This window comes from Falco punctatus, assembly GCF_963210335.1.
Source record: "Falco punctatus genome assembly, chromosome: 11".
NCBI classification, from domain to species: domain Eukaryota; kingdom Metazoa; phylum Chordata; class Aves; order Falconiformes; family Falconidae; genus Falco; species Falco punctatus.
Genome location: NC_137591.1, coordinates 2,373,202 through 2,399,772, shown reverse-complemented (window position 1 = coordinate 2,399,772; position 26,571 = coordinate 2,373,202). Strand labels below are relative to the sequence as shown.

The following is a 26,571-nucleotide window of genomic DNA, read 5'->3' as shown; positions in this document are numbered from 1 at the left end:
TCTCTTCTCGATTCAGCTCTCCTCTCCCCTGGCATCAGTGAAAGGTCTTTAGTTCCTACCCAATTGAATCAATAATAAAATCTTTAACCAGCAACAAGTCTGGCAGTTCCTGCTTAGTTTTGTTCCTTCCTCCATATGTATTTGTTTCACTGGCCCTAATCCCCTCTGAATTAAATCATCTTGCACTGGTTGCCACATTCAGTCTAAGCCTCTCATTCTTCCACCCGTTTTGGTACAATCTTTTCTCCATCTGTTTTGTTTCCTTTGTACTTTTCCCAGGACATTTTTGTATTTTACCACATTCTTCCTCTCAGCTCAGCACAGCATCAGTGCTGTTTGCTTAGAGTCCCAGTATCAAGGCTTCTCCCCCACTGCTTGACAGCGGTTGCGGACTTGGTCTTGGTGTTTGTGTGGACGAGCGTAGGCTCTGCACGCCGTCACCTTCCCTTTGCAGTGCATGTGGAGAAGCCTGTGTGTTACCCGTGGGCGCTGCGGTATGTGAACCCCCTCCTCCCTGAGACTGTGGAGAAAGCCCCGTGCCGGTCGTGGCATGACAGGGAGTGAGCAGCCTCCCCGGCTGAGCAGGGGGTCCCGGGGAGAGGCGGCACATCGCTGCCGAGAGATCCATACCCAGATGGACGGTATTTTCCCACACTGGTTCACTTGACCGTCTGCTCCATTTAAATGTTACTGATGGCTGTCGGGAGCAAAGCGTGGTGTCAGGGGTCAGGCAGCGTTGTGTGCTTCCTGGAGCTGCGAGGGGCTTGCAGAAACTTTCCTTAAGAGCAGGCGACCAAGTGCCCCTTGGATACTTTCAACACTGAATAATTACAGTCTGTCCTCACGATTAATTATATAGCTAGCGATACAATATAGCTGATTCGTTTTGCAACCCGAGTCTTTGGCGGGTGTAGCGCTTTGGGATATGTCACACACAGGCTTTTCAGGGCTCAGGGGATTAAAGCTTTGTTAAAATTCCTCTCTGGGGATGGGAGTGAAAGATTGGTATTTTTCATGCTTGTGCCTTAGCCTCTGCTTTCCTGTACATCTGCACGTTTGCCTGCACTTCTCACATGCCTTTACACGAACTCAAAACTTGTACTCTTTCATTTTTTATGTGGGTGTAAGATGTACACAGACTCGTGCACAAACATTTGTATAAAGCGTAAACAGAAGACTGGATAATGCTGGTGCTTGTGCTAATGAGAGTCCCAACTTTTTGTAGGAGTTAACGATCCCCGTGCATCAAAGTAAGCTCTTGGTTACAAATATCTATAAATCCCAAGTGATTAGTATGGAGCTAGCGCTCTTGCAGAATAATATTTCCTCTGCTCAGTGTGCAGAGAATGGCGCTGGGCATGTGTGAAACAGAGGTTTCATTTTGAAGTTCTGTTGGTCTGCTGTGAGTTTGGCTGAAGATCCAGCCTTTTGATCTTGAGAAAGATTGTACAAGTCAAGTAGATCTGGTGGTTTTGGCTTTTAACAAGAGTGCAAGAGGAACCATGTATCACCACAGAGCTGATCTAAAAAAGTAACCGGTTGTGTACAGTGAATTCAGTGGTGCTGTAGACTTACCTATAAATATTATTACGTACAAATACTGTTTTTAAAGGATGTGGTGCTATAATGATGCAGATTATTTAGAAACTAAGCAACACTGTAAAAGAAATCAGACCGATACCAGCTTAATGACATGACTGAGTAAAATTAAGGCTGTTGAATGGGCAAGTGATTCTTACTGCTTCAGAAATTGAAAGTGCGTTTTAAAGTGAGCTTTAAAAGTTACCTGTAGAAAAAGCAACCATAGCTGACAAAGCTCCAGACCTCGCTGGGGACATTTCTTGCTCCTCTGGGGTAGTTCATTCCTGCAGAGACTCCGTTTCGTGTGTTGCGCCTGCCTGCAAACACACACCCCCTGAAAGTTGGACTCATGCATCTTAGTAAGTATTTCAGTTATGCTATTGACGTCAATGCAGTCATTAAATAGATTGCCGGCCCTCCCATCAGTAAACCTGTGCCAAAGACCTAGAGGCAGACACATTTTAAAAGAGGAACATCAGGTTTTCTTTTAGCATTTGGAGAGAATAAGGGAAAAGTTTCTTCTGAAGTCACTATGCTTTACAATAAGGGGTGGTTTGTTTTTTTTTTTTTTGCTTTATTTCCTAAGACTCATTTTCTGCGAAGATAATGGCTGCATTTTATTTAACACACTTTTGTTATGTTACTGTGCGCATAAGCAATTCCAAATGAGACTAAAGAGTAATTTTTTGAGCTCAGCTCCAGCTGAAAAATGACACTCATTTTAGGTCTCCCGGCTAGATTTATTTGTGTATCGAGTAACAGAAGGTATTCAGGCAAACCTGTTTAGCCTTTGACTCCAGAAATTCTGCAAGGATTGATTTCATGACATCTATTTAAGAAAATAGCCTTCACTTCTCCTCAGCAGGCTCTGAAGACATACAAGCTAATCATGACTCCATAGCAACAGATAAAAACTGTTTTCCCCTCCGCCCCACCTGTGGATGTCACATGAAGATGCTACACGTGCTGCTGCCATCAGGAGCCTGTCACTCCCTGGGCCCAGCTGCCATCCGCGGCTGTGGGGCGCGCAGCCACCATGCCAGTGGGACTCCCTGCGTGTGCTCGTGCTGTCCTGCTGTATCTCTGAGGCACGCTGGCTCCCCTGGGCTGCCCGGGGCATCCATTCATCCCTGCAGCTGGGGAGATGCCGAGCTTGCCGAGCTGCCATCCTGCCCGTTGCTGAAGGCAGCTCTGGGTCGGTCAGTTCTCCTTGCCTGGTGTCAGGAATGGCTCTGCCTGTCAGACAGAGGCTCCGAAGGGGCTGCGAGCTGAAAACCTAAGGATATATATATATAGATGGCATCTTCACCCAGGTGGAGGGAGTACCTTTCCTTGACAAGATAAGCAGGTATGTTGTAATCCACAGCAGCACTGTGTTTCTGAAGAACAGCTGAGGAGCCAAACAGCTGGGGTTTTTTGTTGAGGTTGTCATTTCACTGATGTGAAATGTGATGTCATTTTACGTAGGAGAAAACCATCAAAACAGTCATAGGTTATTAAAAGGGCTTCTCTCTGATGAATGGTTTCTTTCTGAATGATCCAGGCAACTGTGAATCCAAGGTGGCAGCGAAGAGATCTTTGCAGTGGCATGCTCACATGTCCCCATATTCACTCTGCTCTTTAAGCACAGGTCAAGCCCTGAACGCCCTATATTGCTTTACTCAGCTCCCATTTGTACTGGATTGCTTAAGGCCTCTGCGAAGACAATAAGACTTTGCCATTGCTAATATCAGAGTTGATAAAATCTGTGTTTCTTTTGTTTTCTGCATAGAATGATAATAGTTGCTGTGGGTGAGATTTTGACAGCGCAGTCTTCCATGTACTGAATCAGTTCCATATGAGTTTGAAAAATGTGTACTTGATCTGAGAAAAAACCCAAACCAAAACAAACAAAAACACGCAAACCAAACTTCTGGCAGGCCAAGTTTTTTTGTGGTTTTTTTTTTTTTTTTTAGGTTGTGGGGCACAGTTTGTGCATGCCTTAGTGATGAATAGGGTTCTTCATTGTCCCACTGATTTGAGCCCCTTCAACTTCCATGTCATCAGCATTTTCCAGCCAGTGGGAGCTGAAACAGACTCCTGAAAGCACCCATCAGCTCATCCCTGCAGCAGCTATATATAAGTTTCTCCTTCCTCCCCTGAGGTTGAGCTCACTGCTGCAGCATTGTGTCCCAGACACAGCTGGCCATGGGAGTGTGAGAGGCTGCATCCGAGTATCTGTGCGGAGACGTTCCCAGGGTAATGCACCGCACAAATCCCAGAGCCGTCAGCCCGTCCTTGGCCAGTCCCAATGTTCAAACCTTTATCTTCCTGCAGGATCCAATTCCAAGTGTAAGTTGCTTTCTTGTTGTGTTTTACACAGTATTTCTAACTTTGTGTTTTGATTGTTAGTGGCCAAGTTATTCAGTCCGTCACCGGGCAGGAACTCCTGCTGCTTCACATTGGTTAGTTGTGGTGGGAGCAATGCCTGGTTCTGGTTTGTAGGGGCATGTACAGAGGGTACAGCACTGCCCTGGACAGACAGAATTTGAATTTGCCCGTTGTCCTCTCTAGGGTGGACATTTTGCCCACCAAAGTTAACTCTACAATTATAGGAGAACAATGATAAGGATTAAAACTTTAAGAGCTTTGAAAATCAATATATAAACTAGGTAGAATTAACGATGGCGTAAAGGATTGCTAATGCACTTTTCCCTCTGTTCAGTCGCGGAATCGCGTCCGTTCTGAGACGCGGTTTAGACTCACCGGTTCCCAAATGGTGACACTGAACAATGAACGTCTTGACTGTTTTCAATGTTCAAATCACCTAGAAATGCTCTGGGTTTATTATTGGTATCTTTTAATCTCCTGATTGACTAAAAAAGATTTATATAGTTAAGTGTGGTATGCTTATTAATGTAAGCATGTCATTGTGCAACTAGTAAAGAATATTACGCTAATAGTTAATGAAACATTTTATTGTAATACTATTTTCCCTGTAAGAAGTGTCTGTAAGTGACAGCCTTAAGTATTGTATAATTACAATAATTTTATGACAGAAAGGAAACAACTGTTAAGTTTTTATAGTTATTAATAAAACATACCAGGTTCTTAAGTTAATTCAGTTCACTGGAAAAATACGTATGCTTACAAAGATTTAAATTTTTTAAGCAGTAGACTTTAAAAGACATCTAAATATGTCTGTCTCTGTGGAATATGTTTTCATATCTAAAGGTATCATTGATTGACTTTGTTGTGCATTCAGGCACTTAATAATTCTAAGAATTCAAAATTTAAAAAACCCACCCAAAAACAACCAAAAAAAAAAACCAAACTCAAAAATCTGGCACGGCATAGATTTAAAATTAATGTCTAGTGATTTTATATTCGGTACTGTGCCTGTTGAAGGCCAGTGGCAAGCAGCCTTTCATCAACCAGAAGAGGAGTAGGATCTGACCCAAGGTTAGACGCTGGGTTTTGTTGTTTCCTAGGACCCATGATCAGTGGCCATCGTTCAGTACGAAATACTTAAGTAGTTGGATTTAATTTTAAAAGAGCTATGCTTTTTAATGTAGATATTCTAGTATAAATATCCTGCTGTCATAAATATGTCTTTCCAAGAGGAAATTAAACATCTGTGCATATGAAAACTCTTCTACCACACCTCCACACACTTCAAAAAATTTCTTAAGCAGACGTTTTTGCCTTGTACCTAAAAGACTCCAGGTTCCAGGCGTTCAGAGCGAAGCTTTGGGTGCAGCTTGCCAGGGCCCGCAGGGCATATTCCAGACACCCCGGTATTTTCATTTAAAATGGGTTGAATCCAGTTAGGCCCTTTGTGCTGCAAGCACGCGTTTAGGTAGGTTTTACGAGCTTAGTACTTAATAACAAAATGATTCTAAGATGTCACATCTTGCAAGCAGCATACTTTTCTTTAAATACTGTATATTAGGTTGACAGAAGCACTCACTGCATTCTCCGAAAAGCCACCGTACTACTCCGAGAGGTGGAAAAGCCAGCCTGTCCCCCTGCTCCCCTTCCCTCCCTCCCTGCCTCCTTCCCTCTCTGTGAGAAGTGACCTGGGATGGTGGCCCTGCTGTTGCTGACGGGAGTGCAGGATGTTTGGGTCAGCACAGGCACAGGGAGTGCTCAGCTGGCCCGAGACAGCCCGAGAGGACGTGCTGTAACCATCTGCTCGGGGTGGGGGCTAGCATCTGATGGGTTGAGCACAGCGTGGGGCCAATCCCGCTAGCAAAAATTCAGAGAAGTAAACGTTTACAAGATAGGAAACACAAGTGCAGGGTTTGTCAATAATAGATGTCACTGGCATTTGACAGCTGTGAAATGTTTATCTCCCTTTCTTCCCAAAGATACTTCCTTGAAGAAGAGAAATCCAGATACAAGTTTCCAGTCTTAACTGGAGTATTTTCTGTTTTAGCAGTGATACTTTATGCGACATGGTCCACATCCAGATTGTAGTCAAAGAGGTATGCTGGGCCTTCATCTTAATTCAAGTTCTTTGGGCAGGGTATTTCCCAAAATTCCTGTTACTGAAATGTCACGCACTGTTTGCAGCTTCCTGGGTTTCAACTATATTGCGTGAAACTTTTAAATATTTCCATCCGCTTACAGTGGGAACAAACTATCCAGGTAAAAGCCAAAAATCTGTTATTCACACTTTATAGATCAGGAACAAAAAAAATGAAACACAAGGAGAGATGATGCTCACACCACATTTTTCAGCAGCAGCTGCTCATTCTGAGCCTGCCTTTGTAACACATCCAAATGTGGTCAATTTAGCATGCTGCTAGAATGTCTCTTATTGCAGATTGCCTTAAATGGAAAGTCATGTGCAGCTTACAATCAGATGTTTCACAGAAATTCTATGGATTTCACTGAACTTAATTCACAGAATTAATTAATTCAGCGAGGCAGTGTGAATGACAGCCCAGAGACCTTGGCCAAGGCTAACACGAGGTGCCTCTATTATGCTGCTAAATGTAAGAAATTATGAAAGGTGCCACGCTGCATAAAACTTAAAGCATAAAAAGTAAGCACTGGAATAATCTGCAGCAGGCCAACCCATACTTGACCTTCAATGGGGAATATTTCAGTTTCCGTGTCAATTTAATCTGATATTTTAACTGAGATTGTTAATTAATAAGGGTGCTGTCGGTATAGCTGACATTTTTATTTCCTTGAACTTGGGTTGAGGTGCTTAAATAAATATATTGTGAGGGCCTTAATTGAATGCATTTTGAGAGTGAAAGGCTGTTTTTACCTGGGCTGGCTGTAGCGATTTGACAAGGGCTTACACTTCCAAGCCTGCCTGTCGCTGTCAAGCCTGTCCTCCATCTGCCCCTCGAAGGCACCTCTCTGATGGTGCAGCTCAGTGCGAACAGCCTGGTTCGGGTCAGGACCGAGACCTCAGATGTTAGGAAAGTGGTCATACAGGAATCGGACCTCCAGGTTTAATCACCTTCTGGCTAAAATGATCCAGGTGTAAGAAAAAAAACCCACAAGTAAGTTATTATCCGATGTTCTCTATTATCTATTTCTGACTGTGGATAACCATTTAATGAATCTGATGCTGTGTCCCTGGCAGTGTTGGGGAAAATATGGTCCAGTGCTGAGCCACATCCCAAAAACATCTTTTAAAAAGGTGGCGACCAGGGTGTGATGGCCTCGGTTTGAAGGTGACACAGAGGCACAGTGGAGATCAGCACGTGCAAAAGATTAATACGGAATATTAAAAGCTGTCAAAACAAATTATGCTGGTTTGTAGGATACTGACATCTCCCTCTTCCTCCCCACCCTTTTACCCATGGGACTCACTCTGTGATTTTAGACAGATTATTCTAAAAGGACATATGTGCAGTTTAGTAAACATAAAGCACACTGAGTCACAGCTAGGAACAGCTGAAATTGTTTGCTAGGGTAGATTAATACAGATGATTAGCGCAGTGAATATTTTAGCTCTGTTGTTGGCTACTGCAGGTCTGAAGATTTTTATTTGTGTGACTTGAGGCTCACTCCGTACGCTCAGAGTTACAGCGTGCAGACGCGCAAAAAGTGAATCCATATGTCTCGGGGTGCCACCAGAGATCTCTTTGAATGGCACTGGCTCAACGTGCAAAACATTCCACATTTTCAAAAGCTGGAGGATTGAAGATTAAGAAACAACTTTTTTAATTGCATGTACTTTCAGATTGTTCAAGCTATTTCTGCTGGTTCGGCTCTATGACCGACCCACGGTCTGCAGTGAGCAATACTCTGACTTCCCACAGTGTCGTTTGGTACAATTACAGATCGGCCGATAGGGCTTACTCAGAGTATCACTTGAAAAGCAAATATGTCAAAACAGGTCATTTTTTGCAACATGCTGCGTACTTGAGTGGCTCTGCTCAATGCGGAGTAGCAATATCTGTGGGTTTCAGATGTAGGATGGCGCTCATATTCATTTATTTTGAGAGGCTAAATAAGGGCAGAAAGTTCACGTAAGGTAAATTGTTGAGGTTGACATTATTACCCTTTGGGTACATGAAATATCTATTGTAGGAAAACAGATTAAAATTCCAAACTAAATCAGTTTTTTAAGCTTCCGTCCTAAGGATAATGCTTTCAAGAAATTACATTTAGCCACGAAAAAAAAAAAAAAAACCCAAACCATTTAATTATATTTATTAATTAATATAATTTAAATGGCTGGTGTGGTGGCTCAGAATGTAACAGCTGACTGAACGCCCAGTCTTTCCACGGCTGAGAGCGGGGCATATGGACATGAAGGTTGATATGTGTCTTAAAGAATTCCTACGAATTATGACTGGGATGCTTCCAGGAGCCACATTCTTAACTTTCATATTGAAGACCTTAAGGAAATTAAATTGAGAGGAAATGGAGGACAATTTTGTGTTAAATTGTAACCTTTCCAGGAGCCAAGGAAACTGATTTAAACAGGTCCAAGGTCTTACCGACAGCCTGTTCTGCATTGCTGTGGTGGCACAGGTAGCCTCATTCTGACCCTCATTTAAAACTTCTGATTAATTTCCCTTGTGAAGAGCTAAGGTTTATTAGTAAACTTTGTCTTTACCTCTAATGCCACTGGCCAAGGGGAGCTTTTCAGGTAGATTGGCACTGTGCTTTGTGCTTCCAGGATTCATTCCTGAGGTTCCTCTTCCATTTCCTACCCCGGTATTTGTTTCGCCACAGTCAAAGGACTTTCTCTCTTGACAGAATACCTAGACCATAAGTTTTATTATCTTCAGGTTAACCCGGTTCAAAACCTGATTTAATGGCTACAGATGGGTACGTGGGTGAAAGTAACATCTGGATTCTGTGGCAGATCCAAACGCAGACCTTTTTGTTTGTGGTCTGCAAAACTTCTGAAGCAATGAAATAGAGTACGGTTAGCCCTTCGCATCTTTCGTGTGTCAGGGTGGGTTTTTTCCCCTTTGTTGAATTAAAATCGTTGCTGTGGTCTGTCTCGATAGTTCCTTCCTCGTCTTAGGCCTGTTGTGAAAGCCAGCTCGCGGTTTCCCAGGGCGGATTTCAGGGCGGCAGCAGGGGCGCCGGCGGTTTGCGCAGACGTGCAGCGGAAGGCGGCTGAGCGAGGCCCTGCGCTCCCACAGGCGGCGGCCATGGCACCAGGTAGCGCTGCCATCCGCACGCTGGCTGCGGGTGAGCCAGACCCAGAACCGGAAGGCGTCTAGCCACAACAGCACAGGATGGTGCCCCACCTAATTAAGCCTGTTGAAAGGCAGGGCTAATTAGTTTAGGTGGAGTGCCTTGTTAGCACAACGATGTTGCTTCCAGGATCCAAGTTGGTTTCCCTGCACGTGTAAGCTTACCAGCCCTCTCAGAGCCAGCCCACATGTATCAAATGAGATAATGTGCTGCACGGCACAGGTAGATCCTAAGTGGGTAGCTAGGTAATTTCACAATCGTATCCTGATTTTTCAGTGTCTTTCTCACACTCGTGCATTCACATGCACGCCATGTGCTCAGGAAGAAAACACATTTACTCATATAGTAAAGTGTCCATCTTACTGCGGTCCAACCTTTCCTTGTTTAGCTGGAGAAACAAAAACACAATCTGGGCACCCCGTGAGTTGCAGGAAATTGGGATTTCAGTCCCCAGGCTCAGCTCTGGGGCCTGGGCTGGAACCTTCTGCAGCCCAGCGAAACCAATGCTCATCTCCATGCGCAGCCTGCAGCTCTCTGGGCTGTTTTCACTGCACTTTGAGGAGCGTGTTGAGTAAACGTGTGGTGAGGATTCACTTAATTTAAAAATTCGTAATGACCTTGGTAACTGTGATCTGTCTTCAGAAATGCGTTCGAGGTATGTATTTTATTTTCTTATGAAACGTCATCTGAAAAAACATTTTCAGCATTCTCCGTGCAGGTCTCTCCTTTAAGTGCACCATCAGTCTTTTGCACTTGTTAGACCCTGTGTAGGAGAGGTACTCTCTTGCGTGTATTTTATCTCCTGTCTTGTGATTAAGACAGGAATCCTATAGGGCAACAAGGAATCAAGCCTGGTCAGTAAAACGATAATGTGCCAAACCCTGTGTTTGCTCCCCGAGATAAAACTGGAGCTGAACAATCTTTCCCGTTCATTCAACAGGCCAAGATTAGATTCTGCCCCTCTTGCCATTTCTGCTTCTCCCTCTCCATGCACTGAGGAATTCCTACTATGCAGGCAAATCCCGTTCCCAGATTCCCCCATGATATCACTGCTAAGTGACATCTGACAAGATGCTTCCTGCATTTTGTTACTTCCATTTGGCACCATAAAAGCACTGTCACTTACCCTTCTGATTTGTGGCAGCTACACTGTATTGTTCGCTCCACGTGGCTGCCGGGGGGGGGGGGTGGGGGGGGTGGGGGGGGTGGGGGGTGGGTAGCGGGCAGGCGGGGAGGGAGGGGACACTGCAGAAACCGGGACTGCCTTGTGGCAAAAACTCCATCCCACCCCAAGGTGAGATGGTATCTCCAATCTAAATCCTTCTTCAGAACTTCTTCAGTTTTCCTCCCTCGTTAGCATTTCAGATTAAACCTTTAGACTTATCTTCACATCAGAAATTACCTCTCTGGGAAGCTTCATAGGCTTTTATTAGCCACCTTCAGGTGTTCTTAGTGTTTACGCCTCGTTTTTGCACCTCATTGTAATGCAAAAGTTGCAGCGTTAACTTTGCTTTGGGAATCTTCCTCTAATCTTTACACTGTAGCATTTTTAAAGTTGAGATTTACACAGCTGTTTTAGCATGCATGCATATCTGACATATGTAAACACACGAAATAAATGTAAGTATTTTTTTAGTTTAATTCAGAACCCTGACTTTTGATTAGCTAGTCCTTTCCAAGTGGTTCCCAATGCTCATTCTCAGTCAAAGAGAGATGTTAGTATTATTTATTCTGTGGGAATGGAGATTCATGATTAAACATCTTCTGCACCCTGCTGCAATGCCCACTGAACCTCTGGTCCTTCTCTCCAAGCAACGTTTCGTAAATTCAGTTCTTTGCAAGGCAATACCCGAGTAGCATCCCCTCCCGTTTTCCTTCATTCTTTTTTGGTCTGTTTTTAAGGTGTCTGTGGGGACATCACAGGCTTTCCTACCAGCAGTCCCTGAAGAACTACAGCTGTACCCCCCACCCGATGCCTCCTTCAGCTCAGAGCTTCAGCTTCTTGAGCTCAGCAGGGCACAACGCCCAGACTGAACTGCTGAGATTGTCCCAGGCAGGTGTCTCGGCTGTTGGTTGCCTCTTCCGTGTCATTATCCTCTCCTAGAAGGAGTGATGCTCTTGGTACTCCCAGTACCTGCTGCCCAGTGCAAGGGACTGGCACTAGAGGACTAACTCTAATGATGAGTGCTGCTTGTGGGCACCCACAGTTATTGCCACAAAGCCTGGCGAAACTGAGCGACTTCTCCAACTCCTGCGATAATAAACCGCAATCACCCTCCTCTAGACTAATTGGTAAGCAATTGCCTCATTACTGCTGACAGTCAGTGGTCTGTTCAGTGAGTTGCCAGCCTGTGTGGGTCCTTGGTGACCTGATTCTCATGACCTGGCTTGTGATCCACCCCAGCCGGCCTGCACACTGGTACTGGTGGGTATAGTCAGGACTTCTGCAGGTTTGTCCAGTTCTGCCTTAACTGGCTTCATCAGGGCTTGGCTCTCGCTCCAGGCTGACCTCTTGGTATGGGTTTCCTTGAAGTGTTTCGGTTTTGCCTTCAAAATCGTGGCTGAGCCCCCACGACTGATCTGCTGCCGCTCATTTTGGGATGGGTTGCAGGAATCGGGATCAAAGCAGTGCTAGGGGGACAGGCTTCCCAGCACCAGGGCTCTGCAAAAACTCTTCTGTTTGCTGCCGAGGGCTTCTGTTCACTGCTTGGTCTCAAGACTCCATCATTGTCACAGGATCAATTTCACGTAACTTCAGCCACCTAAAAATTACAGATCTTAAGTAGTGGCTGATTTTTGAAGAAAACATCGAGAGCTCGGGAGCAAACCATCCTGTTGTGCAGGAAGATCAGGAATTTCAGCAGAAGCCAACTTGGTGAAGCAAGGAGCTTCTTAACGAGTCAAAGTGCAGAAAGAGAGCAGGCGAAGAGTGAAAAGGACCGGTAACAAGGGAGGGATGTAGCTGTTTGGGTGTGTGGGGTGAAGCTGGGCAGACCAAAGGCCGATGGAGCTGTGACTAGCGGGGGGACTCCAACGAGGGTATGGAGTATGGAAAGAAAGTTCAGAAGAAATGTTAATCTATGCAGGAAGCAGCTTAGTGACAGCTGGTACACCAAAGGCCAAAATAGGCCAAAATACTCAGTGACTTTTTTTGTCTCAGTCTTCACAGCCAGAGTCTTGGCCCAGGCCCCAGCATCTGCTTCCCCAGGCAGCTTGGGAAGGAGAGGGATGGAGGGGAGCGGTGTGTTAGGGGCCACATAGAGGAGGTGGATGTGTTCAAGTCCACCTGTTGGACAGGATTCTGGCTGGAAAAGCTGGCTGGTGTGGCTGTAAGGTCAGTGTGTGTCATTCACAAAAAATTCTGGTGCTTGAGAAGGTCTGTCTTTGAGAAGGGTGAAGGGGATCTGGGGAACTGTGGACAAGTCAGGCTTTTCCCTGTCACCAGAGAGGTCACCGAGGGTGTCTGCTGGAGTCTGTTTCCAGACACACAGAGGGCAAGAAAGTGAATCTGGAATGATAGACACCGATTTGCCAAGGACAAATAGTGCTTGAAAGCCCTGACCTCCTCCTCCAAGGGCTAGCAGGATGGCCTGGCTGTGGGAACACGGAGGGCCTGCTGCAGTAAGCACTTTGGCTCCATTTCCCACAGCATTCCCACGTGGAAGCTGAAGCAGCATTGGCCGGCCAGACGGACTGTTGACAGGGTTGGGTATTGCTGGGCCACCAGGCTCTGAGGGTGGTGATAAAGGCTGAGTGTGCAGTTGGTGGCTGATGACAGGAGGGGTGTGGGGAGGCTAACAGTGCCCTACAGCTACTTGTGCATCGGTTTGATGTTGGTGATCAGCGGGGGATAGTCCTACTGTGGGTGGGAGGCCAGAGCAGAGGACATCTGGAGGTCCCTTCCAGCCAGTGTCTTGTGACTGCAGTAGAGGTGCCTTCTGTAGTTAAAGGAGAATGACGGCACCTCCGGAGGGTGATTCAGCCCATCGCAGCAGTCATGCTGAGAATAGACCAGGATTACCCCTTGGAGGTCCCAGCCACTTTCCACTGACTGTGCGGGGAGCTTAGGTGATTAACTTTTAGATGGCTAAAGATAGCTCCGATGAGCCCCCCCACCCCAGTGACATTTCTCCAGGCTAATATTACTGCTTATCGGTGTTGCTCAGATTACATTGCAGCTGGCTCAGCGATCGGCAGCGAACACATTGGCTGTTGACTCAGAAACATCACTGCTACTATGGCAGTCGAGTGACTCGCAGACGTCTCCTGCGCTTCGCGGCATGGCCAAGTCATGCTGCAGGCATTTCTCCCGTCACTGGAAGCCTCTGTTTTGGTGGTTAAATGAGCTGTGCCTTCTTCCTTCTTGGGATGCAGCATGGGGATGTGAAGTGGTTTGGTTTTGTGTCGTTCCCTACAGGCAGGAGGTTCTTCTTTCTCCTTTTCATATTGCTTTCTGTGGTCCCCGTGCCTGCACTTGGTGAGGCGTCTCTGCTTACTCCCCCGAGTCTTCCACTCCTGAATGTGTCCCCGATGTTCTTGGCGGGGGCTGTTACAATCACTGCCTTGGCGTCTTTAGCAATTTTGGAGCCGTTTTTCTGGGGCCTGAGTTTTCCCAGCAGCCTTTCTGGGCAACTGAAATGGTGTGTCCCAGAAAGGACCTGTCTTTAATTAGGGAACTTATAATGCCAGACTCCTCAGCAGTGTAACGGAGGAGTTCATTTCTTCTGCTCCTTGTTCTTTTTTTGGGGAGAAAAAAAACATGCCCCCCAAAATCTTGGCCTTATTTTGCCTGAGGTTGTAGTGCATGTCAAACACTTTCATCAACAATTTCAGTATCACAAACGTTATTCCTGGCAGCAGCATCTCTCATTTCCTGGCATTTTTCGCAACTAGCAGTAGAAAGCTTTCACTTCATTTTTTTTTTTCTCTATCTTCCTCTATCATCTCTGAATACAGACTCCATTGTTTCTGCTGCTTTTGAGCCTGTGTTAAGATTTTGTCTGCGTTCCCCACAGCTGGATCTCCTCCAGTGCCACCTCTAGCGGTGCCTTTGCCAGTTAATCCCATTGTCTCTCTTTGCAGGGGTTTCGCTACCCTGGCCTCTCTCACCACATCGCGTGTATTAGCGCTGGCTAACAGAAAAGTCCACGTTTCTAAAACAGCTTTTCGCTAAAAGCATTGCTTCGAGACAGCTCTCCGTTCATTTGCATGCAGTGCCCGTGCCCGCGCCGCCTGCAGCCTGCCCATCTCCTGCCCAGCCCTGGCACCTGCTGGCCCCCGTCCACGGCTCTCCCGGTGCCCAGCGCAGCTGCCCCATGCTGGGGAGCAAAGCCAGAGCCCTTCGCTCTGACTCCCACCACCCTTGCCACCAGAGGGAGGTTGCAGTATAGCTGCAGGTGTGAGAAATGTGAGAGGGGACAGCTAGAGTTACTGGTTGAACTGGAGTCCCAAAAATATGATCGGGAGGGGGGAGAAGGGCAGGATCATCCATTTGTTTGGGGAGTTGCTCAAGAGCGTACTGGCTCCACCTGTTCCACAGGTGCTGGGGCTTTGTGCCTTTCTTAGCACATCTGCACTTATCTTTGCAAAAGATATAATTAGTTTCATTGCATACAATGAAATGTTGGGGAGGAGGGGAAGTGTATCTAAAGACTCTGTCGTTCCCATGATTTTAGATTAATTCCAGCCCCGCGGTCCAGTGGACCGGGAGTGCGCAAGTGTCCATAAACCTACAAGCAGGAACATGTTTGTGTGCTGGCAGCGTTGCTGGCACGTGGGGCGTTGGGTAGTTCTGCTGGATACATCGTGCTTTTGAATAATACCCCCTTTTCAGTACACATCTAGCTTTTGTGCTTGGAAAAAAAGTTTGACAATCTGGTCCATAGACTCCCTGAATATTGGAAAACATACAGAGCATCTATAAAAGAAACCCCTAATTACAGGATACAGGGCTTTTTTCAGTGCTTGCAGTTTGTAAGATGGTGCTGTCAGACATGGAGATTTTCACTGAAGATTTAAAATTAATCACTGCATTTGTGCTCTCTGCCTTTCATTTTGTTCCCTGTGAATTTTCAAACCCATCTACAGAACAATTTTCTCAAATACGTTTGTTGGATCTGTTAGAACAATACTTTAATCCAAGGAAATAGCTCTCTGCTCATGGGTAGTCATGAATGCACTAACAGGATACATTAAACAAATAAATTATTTGGTGTCAGTTATTCACTCGGCATTGTCAAGGATAAATATGTAAACATGTCCGCACAATCTGTAAGCAACCACAGATATATTAGGGAAGGCAAAGGGTAAATGGCTGACAGCCTGCCCGAGTCCCTGTTCGATCAAGTTTTGGCATGCCATTTGTTGATAAACCTGTTTTACTGAACATGCTCCGTGCTCCCGGGTTTTAGAGTGATGCTAGACACTGGCTAGTAATTATTGCAGGGCATATAATGAATCTTGCTTTTTTAAGTTTAAGTAGCCATATTCTTTTGTTGGAGGGAATGGGAGGGAACACCTTTGGTGATCTGGATCTGCATGACTTTTATCTAAGCCATGACCACAAAGAGTACCTTGTTAAATCACGCAGGCCACCCTTCCTTTTTTTTCCTTCTTTTCCATTTCCTTTTCCTTTTCCTTTCCTTTTCCTTTCTTTTCCTTCTGCTCTTTTATTTTTCTGTCCTCTAACCTGCATCAGGCCTTACAGTCAAACGGGTCTCAGCTGAAGCACAGGTGAGTTCAGCTGGTGGATCACATCATATGTGAGGATCCCACAAAGAGGGCTTTTGCCAGCTTGCTTTCATAGAAGCTCTTAGTCATTAGTAGTCAAGGACTGAGAAATGTAAATGAAGCCTTCACTAAACATTAATGACATCTGTACTGCTCGCAAAACAATAATCTGTCATTCATGTGATTAAGTAGAGGATCTCCCTTCTCTGCTTAATCTTTTTGGTCATCTATAATAATGACAATTAAGATAATCTATAATAAATATAGTATGCTATATAATTAAAAATGGTTTGTCTTAATGTCCTCTGACGAATTCTAAGCGAATTCTAAGACTCATAATGTGTATTTTTACAATTTTTAAGAAATGTCTGTATCTGAATGTGCCTTTTTTTTTTTTTTTTTTTTTACTGTGTAGATTATTTTAAATATCTGTAAATAAGCAAAATATTCAAATGTGCTGAAAGCCTCTGGGACAGGGGTTGCGTTGTATGGATTCACACTGAGAATTAAGTGCATTTTAAAATTGCACCCTTCATGTTATTTTCAGGTTAGGCGCCTGGGAGCATGCTTTCAGACATTTCCTAAAGCAGAGTTTTCAGTGCCTGCAAGCGGTTTCATGCACCAGGATAAACATTTACATGTTCCCATACAAGGACATGGGGACTTCAAAAGCCCCAGCTCACCTAAGAGCTGCAGTGGAGTTCAGTTCACCAAATGGACTCATTATTGACCGTTTGTTTCCCCGTCACTAGTGAAACTAGGGAAGCATTTTATTCTGTATTACTTAAATTTTTATCTTTTGTTTCTTATGAGTGTTTGCCTGCTTCAGGTTTTGTTGTATTTTATCAGTTTGTTAAACATTCAGGGAACGTTTCAGCGCCTGCCTACTGCCACGTACATACTAGATTTGGGAACAGATCCAGTATTAAAGCCGTTCCAAGGCAAAATAGAGCAACCGTTCTTACGAATTTTGCTTTGAAGTGAGCAGATTTGATCCCGAGTCTGAATTGTTGTTGAGGTAAGGTTAAGATAGAGTGATAACATTTTTTATTAAATCAACTGGAATCACTGGAATATGGGCACTTTGGTGACCTTGGTGGCTGTCCCCGGAGTCTCAGATGAATTGCTGCTACAAAGGCAGGCTGGAACTGATTGCAGAGTGCTTGTAGGAAGGATGGCTTCAAATTTTGAAGAAGTTTATAATTATAAAGAGCTGCAATTTATTGCAGCCAGGATGCAATTAAAAGTAAATAACCCAGAAGATGTCTTACTGGTACTGTGAACTAGTGGCTGCTTACGTGGGATAGGATATACTGCGTTAAAACTTGGGAAGACTGCTGTAAGCAGCAATGCCTTGCTTTTTAACCAGCATCATAAGAGTTTCTCTTTGAACTTTTCGGCAGCCGTGTTTCATAGAGAGTTTTTGGGTTTGTTGAGTCTTAAACACTACACGCATAAAGTTTATGAGCAAAGTTACTATCCATTAGAAGTAACTATTTCTTTTTTTTTGCAGAATTAGGAATGAAATCTTTTACCCATACAGTCAGTCCATAATTTGATCTTTAAGAGTTGAGGAGAGCAGAGTCTGTAAAGATGTCTGCAAATATTTGTATGCAACATTTCTTGCCTGCCAAATTGGACAACCTGTTCACAAGATAGAAACCCATTAGCAATATTACCCTGCTATATCATGGAGAATGTAGTTATTTGGCACCTGTAATATTCTGCTGAGCAAAGAGGAGAGCTGCAAGTCCTCTCCAGCTTTTTTAACTCACCTGTTTGCGATCTGGTATTTTGGCCACTTAAAACTTTTTAGCCTTTATGCTCTCTGCCAGAAGCAAGACACGCTATGTCTTAATGTATTTATTTAAAGGGGACTGGGGTGGCAAGAGGGAATTGTGAGGAGAGAAAAGCTCACTTTGAATTTTGGCGTTTGGAGCTGGTTTCAAAGTATTTCCTATCTTGGTTCTTCTGCCGTGGCAGTTGAGGGCAAAGACACCACTGCCTCCCGCAGCCCCAGGGGCTGCGGTCTCTGCCCCGCCACCGTGCCGTGCTGCCTCCTGAGGCTCGGCGCATTTGGCTAACAGGATGGGGACAGCAAGTTTGTGGGTTAAGAGAGGGACCAGAACGCACGGCTGCAGCTGCAGATAACGCTGGCCTCATGCTCGACGATACCCCAGCCAGCGGGCGAGCGCGGGGGCTTGCGCACGTGGTTGTGCAGTGGCAAGGGGCTGTGGCTCTCTGCTGCAGGGAAGCACGGCACAGACATGGGGTTGGTGGGGGAGTATGGGCCAAGAGTTCATCATATTAAGCCCCCGTCTCATCTGTGACACTTCATAGGCCTTCTGGTGAAGTGTGTATTTGCTCTTCAGCTGAACCACTCCCAGAAAGAGGATGATGTCCAAATCCTTTCACTTTTCACGTATTCAAGAAGAAAAAGAAGCCTCAAGTCCGTATTCACCGTGAGAAACCAATAGCATGGCCAAGTCAGCAAATGGGAAAAAGCTTCTAAAAATGGGCTGCTAAGTCACTTCTCTAGTGAGAGATACCGTATGTTCCATTCCATCGTCTTACAGAGATGAAGAAGAAACAGATGGAAAAAGTACCAAAAATGCAGTTGTTGCAAAATACTGGCACATAAATGAATTGTATTTCAGTACATTAGAACATCCTAAGTGCCAACGGAAAAATATTAAATGGTGTGCTGCTTCTGAGGGCTCAGCCAGTCTGTCCTCTGATGGTCTGGCAGCAAATCGGGTCTTGTGACAAAATGTCACCTCGGTTCCTGCTAAATTGCCACCAGGATCAAAAGTCATGCAGAAACACCATGAATACTTGAAAACTGAAACAAACTCCTGTCTTTAATTAGTTCTGTATTCTGTCTCAGAAATGATTTCACGTAGGGCGCTAGAAAAAATGACGGAAATGCTGGTTATAATTTTATGGGTAAGGGCTTAGTTATGCAACACCCAAATATAAACTGAAACATGATACAGTTGAAGACACATATATAGTATTCCAGGAGTTCATATCCAGAAATTGCAGGACTGTTTCCGTAAGTGACCATGTGCACCAGCTGTACCAGGAAGGTTATCAAAGTCCACGACTGGAGATGGTTTAACGGTGTTTCTGACAGAGGGTGTTGTGCTCCTGATGTCAGTGGGACGCTCACATTGGATTCAGGGAAAGAACACGTCATGTAGCATCTGAACTTTTGTTTATTGTTTATGTGAATCCCTGTAGTAACACTAGATACCGGTCTGGGAGAATCCCAATGGCGCTTCATCTTTCTCTTCTGTCACTTCTTTTTCTTTCCCCCTGCTTTTGTAGGGTTCCTCAGTTCCCTGCTATCACTTCCAGTTCCCTCTTGTGCCCTGCATGGCCACCTCGGCAGAAGCAAATGCTGCTCCTGCAGGCAGAGCTGGCACTGAAGCATCACGAGCTGTTGAGAGTGTATCGTACTCTCGTGTATCATGCTGTATCGAACGCAGCTCTGGCTGTGCTGTCTGCAGGGACTGATGCTGCAGGAGCACTGAGCAGAGTGGCAGGTGGCATGGTGCATCAGCAGAGGAGGAGCTGCTCCCACTCACAGGGGCTGCGTTGGTTCTGTTGTTTAGTTCCCTTACCAGTATCACTAGGTACCGCTGGTTTTAAAATATTCAAATGTGATTAATGTGGTATATATCCATGAATATTAACTATTAAGAAAGTCAGAAAATCCATGTTATTCCCTTTTAAGATCGTTCCCACAGAAAGCTATTGCATTCATAGAAGAGCAACTTCTAACTGACTATTTCAACTTCTATCAGACTTATTTTTGGATAGCTGTGTATCTTACATTTCACTAGGGACTTGGGAGTAAGCACTTTAATTTTACATGCTGTTTTTCAAAAACACCTGGTGCAAATTTAGCCTTATCTGTGTAATCGTAGCCGGTGCTTTCACGATTTGTTTGTAAACAGTCACAACAAGTTAATGAGCAGGGAGTCAGAGGACTTGCGTGTGTCCAGAGAGGGCTGGTTTGATAGGAATTGGGGTTTCCAGTCTGATCGGTCTCAGACTGGGTCACTTACAAAGCGGCTTAGGAGACAGTTACCCCGTTTCTAAGAAAGGTTGAGCTCACGCTGTCTTCCTTCTGTCAAGGAGGATAATGTCTTTTCTTCTGCTTGACTGTCTAATTTCTTGAAACTCGTAGGGATGTGGTATTTTTGACGTACTTACTGGTCGAGCAAACCGAGCTAAAACTGCCGCAGGTTCAGAAATGACTGACTGAGGAGTCGAGGAGGGCAGGGAGGGTGGAGAAGCTGAGAAGCATGCATACACCTGGAGGGAGGCACACCACCAGAGCCTCATTTCACAGGGCTCGTTTACTTAATGAGTGAAAAAATATTTGGATTAGTCAAAACCAAAAGACACTGCAGAATTTCAGAAAAGCTACCCAAGGATGAAGGTGATGCATCTTTCCCTGGGTCTGAAGACCCAGACAGAGCTGTGCGCGGGAGGGCAGTGGAAATGTGCAGGCTGGCTTAGTGTCAGAAAAAGCTAGAAACAGTACTTTTATATGGAAATACACTTATTTTAAATTGGGCATTAAAAAGCTTTTGAACAGTAGCAGTACTCACCCATTTTTTCCCCTAAAAATTATACTTAGCAAGAACAGTTTACTATCATTTCACTGCAGCTTTGCCATTGAAATGACTTGAGATGTTTTAAGTAGCAGTTTTCAAAACATCTGCATTTAAATCGTTAATCTATTGTCCTCTAAATGTTTTTGTTGAAAAGGCCTAGGTAAGTGACAATGCTCGTACTTTTACATGGGTAAACCAGGCTTCAGCCCAAAGGGATTCCCACTGTTCCCAGGGGAGCCTCAGGGAGATGAAGCAGAAAAGCAGCTCACATGCTGCAAAACGCTGGTGGCAAGGAACGGTCATTTTGCACAACTGTCCAGATATAGTCTGCTAAAAATTCTGAAAAACATTTAGAATCTATAAAATATTCACTGTATATTTATCTCATCTTCTGAAAAGGTAAAATAAAATTTTCAATTATTTAGAACTAGCAGTAGCCAAACCCCCTTGCTCCATACCTTATCCTTGAAGTTTCCTAATTCACATTGTTCTCTGTAATATCTAGTACCTTTCCTTGGGTTTTGGTGGTGTTTTTTTTTTTTTTTTCTTTTATTACACAAACCTCTGATTTCAAAGTAAGGGAATATAAAGGGAATAGCCTGAACCTTTCATCAGCTCTGGGGAAAATAAATCCTTCAATATCAAGTGCAGATTTCTGTTCTTGGTCTTGCATTGCCGTGATGGTTCTTTCGGAGGTGAAGATCTGAAGTGAAACTATTGGGGTAGCAGGTCCTGCAACCTCGACCCTGGGCAAGGTTGGAAATCCCCAAAAGGGCTAAATTAGGGTCTAGTGCCAGAGTCTGTCCTCTATGAACCTATTCCTGCTGCTGCTGCTGCAGGAATGCACACGTGCCATGGTTCTGCTTAGTGGGGAAGTCTCGGAGAACACACCACAACAGCACAGTGCAGTTCGTTATTTATATGTATGGTCAGCTCCTCTTTAGTTTGTCTGAGGAGATGGTATTTTTCCAATTCCTAAAGTCATGATTTAGCCTGTGTTAGTTTTATCAATGCAAACATTTTCTATTACAAGGAATTTGAGCCCTTCCAGGTCAACTAATTCACATGATAAAGTAGTTGATAGAGAATATGCATGTTAGAAAGGAAAATACGCTCAAGTTCTGTGTGTTTTGGCTATTTCCACCTGCTTTTTGATATATGTATCGTAGAAGTATGCAAGAATGAGATTACTTGCCATGTTTGGAGCTCTGTGAGCACAGAAAAAACATTTTCAATGCCACAAAGATTCAGATTTACTGAATCTTTACAATGTGCCAGTTCCAAGCACTCCCTGCAAGTTTATTGCTGAAATACTCTTTGGCAGCATCTACTTTCTGCCATGTAACTTCCAACATTGAACATACAGCCTGTGCACAATACTTATTAATGATGTTCGTTGCTTTATGGCGATGGTGAATGATGATGAGGATCTATCCCTATGAAGGCAGGTACCAGCACGAGGTGCAGTTTGGTCCCCCAAGGACACGGGGGGCTGAAGAGGGTGGCAGCCCTGCGGGGAGCACATCCCATGCAGTCCTGGTGAGGGTTTGGCAGGGAGGGCAGTGGTATACACACATATGGGGCATACGTGTGTACAGCATGCGTGCTATACAGCAGATGCTTCGCTGAGTGTATATCATAGCAATCCTGCCCTCTGATGTCACTGTTACCTGCTCAGCCAGTGCCATTAGAAATGCTGAATCCATTAACTTTGACAGATTTACGGGGTAAGCATATGTCACTGGTATTATGAGAAGCAGTTACATTCATGGAGAGATTTTATGATTCACTGTATCCGCTTATGTAAACCTTAACTTTTACACTGAGAGCCGCTCAGGAGCGCATTGTCCTGCTGACAGGGTCAAGGAGCAGAGCTCGGTGGGAGCAGGGAGCAGGGGCCGGCAGGCTTGGGGAGCAGGGCTGGCAAGGCTGGGGTGCAGGGCCTGCTGGGGAGCACAGGCACATGGCACTGGGGAGTGGGACCAGTGGGACGCAGCGCTGGTGATGTGGTCAAGGCCACAGGGAACACGCCAGCAGAGCTAGGGGCTGGCAGGGAATAGGGACTGGCAGGGAGCTAGACCAGGTGGGAGCTGGGGAGGGGAGCGGGATCAGACAGGGGTGAAGGAGCAGGGCTGGAGGGGCGCAGGAGCAGGCAGGGCTGGGGAGCAGGGCTGGTGGGGCAGCAGCGCAGGGTCGGGGCACAGAGGCAGGCAGGGCTGGTGGGGATGGGGAAGTGGGCCGGGGGAGCAGGAGCAGACAGGGCTGGTGGGGATGGAGAGTGGGCAGGGGATGCAGGAGCAGGCAGGGCTGGTGGGGCACAGGGGCAGGTGGGGATGGGGAGCGGGCCCATGGAGCAGGAGCAGGCAGAGCTGGCGGGGATGGGGAGTGGGCCGGTGGTGCAGGGGCAGGCAGGGCGGGGGGGGGCGCGGGGGCAGGCAGGGCTGGGGGGCAGGGCCGGGGGGCGCAGGGGCCGGGGGCCGGCGGGTAGCCGGCGGTCCCGCAGCCCGGCCCTGCTCGGGGGCGCCCGGTGCCCCGTGCCGCGGGGGCAGGGGCGGGCTGCGGGGCCGGGCCGGGGCGGGCCGGGGCGGGCGGCCGGGGCCGGGGCTGTGCCGGCTGCCAGCGGCGGGCGGGGATTTGCTCGCCGGCGGCGAGGGGAGCGCAGCGGCGGCCGCATGATGAGGGAGCGGTGCGGCACCTCCGGCGGCGCTGGCGGCGGCTCGGGCGGCCCCGGCATGGAGAGGCTGCCGCCGCGCCAGCCCGACTACATGTCCGTCTGCCTCTTCGCAGAGGAGCCCTACCAGAAGCTGGCCATGGAGACGCTGGAGGAGCTCGACTGGTGCCTGGATCAGCTGGAGACCATCCAGACCTACCGCTCCGTCAGCGAGATGGCATCCAACAAGGTGAGCCGGGCGCGGGGGGTGCGGGGCACGGTGCGGAGCCGGGCGGCGGGCGGTGCGGGGCGCGGTGCGGGGCACGGCCGCCTGCATCCCGGCTGTGCAGGAGGGAACGCGCAGTTCGGCGCTGGGCCGGGGGTGCGGGTGCCCCGCGGGTCCCAGCAGCGCCCACCGCGCACACACCGGCCCCGCTCCGCTCGGTCCGAGGCGCCCGTCGCCCGTCCCTTCGGCACCGATGTTTCCAGGCACAGCGGGCAAACGCCCGCATTTAACAAATTATCACTTCAGAAGTCAATTATCTTCATTGCTGCCTGTCCGTAATAGCGGCAAGCTCTAAGCGTTGCGGTGCGCTGTTGGTCGGTGTTGTGCCCGTCGGTGGGCGCCCCGTGTGTCCCCAGCGGTGGGCTGGCTCCGCACCGCTCGCCCGCGCGGGCAGGGAGCGAGGGCAGAGATCCCGCACAGGGAATCGGCTCCCGGCAGAGATCCCGCACAGGGAATCGGCTCCCGGGGGAGCTGCTCGACCGCCTCCCGGCACCTTGGCTCCTTTGGGGTTTGGGTGGGCTTTTTTAATTTGTAATGAAAGGGGAGTTTTGAGTTATACTGCGAGGAGTAAGGTATTTTCTCTCTAATTTAGAGAGAATAAGTATAAGTAAGTAATGTAAAGCCAGAAAAGTACATTGTGCTAAGAGGAGCGCGAGGGAGAGCAGAGTCCCAGGAGCGCACCGAGAAGCAGCAGAGAGGAAAGGCGAAATGCGAGGTCAGAACCCTTGTGTGCGACTTTCAGAAGCTGCTGTTCCTGCCTGCCCCCTCCCCGTGCTGGAGCCGGGCTCCCCAGCTCCGTCCTGCCCAGCCGAACGCCAGGCTGTGGCTGCGGCATCCCCCCGGGCAGGAGCCTGGCTGCCGGGCGCTGTGCGGGGTGGCGGCGCTCCCTGCCCCGCGGCACCGCTTGGCTGCCAGCGCAGCCTTCGCACCTCCGGGACAGCCTGGCTGCTCCCCATCCCTTGGCTTTTCCAGCTCAGCTTTCTCTCACCCAGGCTTTAATGCAGTGTTTACAACCGTGCCTTGTCTGATGGAGCAGCTCTGCAGTCCCAGACTGAGCTTGCTCCGTCGTTGGGATTCGGGCTGTGTCTGCTGCAGCCCTGGCTCTGACCCGCTGCCACGGTGAAACCCGGTTCCCAGTTGTAATGCACAAACCCCATGTTGTTGTTGGGTTTTTTCCTAAGTGGAAATTAATGAAATCAGAAATGCTGATCATAAACTGATTTTATGAAAAACGTTGAGCAGAGAAATCCTATTATTTCGGCTTCCTCCTCTGTTAGCGATTACCACGACGTGCGGGGCCAAAGGAAGCAATAAAAGTTTTATAGACCAGGCTTTCAAGAAAGAATATTTTTTGTTTGTTTGTTTGTTTGTTTGTATTGAGGGAACCCAGGGTGAAAGCTGAGAAAGGTTTAGGCTGCAGAGGGCTGCACCTCCAATGTGGACACTGATACCCTTTAACTTTGAGATTCTTTTTTTTTTTTTCTGACTGCCAAACCAGACTCATGAAGGTGAAAGACTTTAACTAAATTGCTTGTTGTAGTAATTAAAAGTTGTGATCTCTCTGTGTGCAGATGGCTTGCAGCTGGGCTGAGCAAAAGGTTCCCGAAACTTTGTTCTTTCATAACCATTTTCTGAAATGTCTGCGTTTTTTGGTCAACTTCCAGTATCATTTTCATCTGTGAAAGAAGAACATTAAATGGCCTCACACCTCACTTTCCTTGCCTCATCAGCACTAAATATTGACATAAATTAATTTGGGGGGTTGTGGCTTTTGGGTTTTGGTGGCAGACGTACAGTCTGCAGAGTGATCTTGCAGAGCAAGAAGCCCTTGGTTTAGAAACTAGAAACGTGCATCTTTAGGAGGAGGCTGCGACGGTCCTTAATTGGCAAGGTTTTTCCCTTCACCAAGTATCCCACTCAACTGCCAGCTTTGGTCAACGGCATTTAAATTTGTCACCGGTAAACAGAAAAACAGTCAGATGTTTTGAAAACAGGATGCTTGGGCTCCACATTATTAAAGAAAAACGGAAAGAGAAACAGTATAGATAGGAAGAAAGCAAATAGACTCAGCATGCTCCCAAGTGCAAGAGCAGTATAAACAGTGACCTATCTTCCTGACCTCCGCTCTCGCCGAGTTCCTGGCCCCGCGCCACCCAAGCCAAACTACGTCATTTGAGACTGATAGTAGGCATGGCACAGCTGTTGCAAGTGTGACTCGAATTTCCTGTCTCCTTCCTGACAGACGTAGTTTAGAAAACCCAGAGTTGCAACAACAGCAGAGAGAGAGGGAGGATCTCGGCATACGTGTTCGCAGGGTGATTCTCAGAAGTCCTGCAACAAAAAGGAATTGCGGGGGGGAAACACCATGCAGGACAGCATCCTGGCTTTAAGCTGATGGTTTTCGGAAAACATCAGTTAAAACTTGTGCGTATACGTTTTTAAGATGTGAGTTAATTACAGGAGAAGTGAGGAAATGAGCAGCTAATCTTACTGTGAGCTAACGAGTCTGATTGCACTGACATCAGTGTGAGCCAGGGAAGCACTGCCGCTTGCACGGTGGGACACTACGGTCCCAGGAGCAGGGATTGGACCTAAAACTGGCAAAGGGGAAACTGTTTCCCCTGTGTGTTGTCGCTATCCGTGAGTCCTGCTGCATTACCAGAGCAGTGCCTGATCTGCAGGCCAGCCCAAATCCCTTGCTGCTCCAGCTCCAAGCTTTTGCTGCAGAACAACTGACCGTGCACAGTGCCCTTAGTTTTTTTCTCTCCAATTTAGAAAGTTATCTGGAAAACTACCTGGTTGCAGGGAATGCGACCAATACGAAGGGGATTTATTTTCCTAACATTAATACTAACCTTTTGCTGTGAGGAGAGTATGGCACTGCAGCTGTGCAGTGAAACGAAATTACCTGCAAAAAGCTCTGTAGGCACTCAGTGTTGCCTGAAGAAGCAGACCACATATATTTACATTATTGTAACATATATATTCTTTTTTTTTTTTTCTTGCATTTATCACCCTGTCCAACTTCCAGCTCA

General features: G+C 46.8%; 1 protein-coding gene across 4 annotated transcripts in view; it reads left to right on the top strand.

The window, feature by feature from the left end:
- The window catches only part of PDE4B (phosphodiesterase 4B), a 216,198-nt gene that overhangs the window by 165,451 nt on the left and 24,176 nt on the right, over window positions 1-26,571 (top strand). For all 4 annotated transcript variants that reach the window (XM_080407255.1, XM_080407256.1, XM_080407257.1 and 1 more), the window contains one exon: window positions 23,388-23,500. In XM_080407255.1, the coding sequence (XP_080263381.1) occupies window positions 23,388-23,500 (113 nt within the window). The remainder of the gene's footprint in view (window positions 1-23,387; window positions 23,501-26,571) is intronic.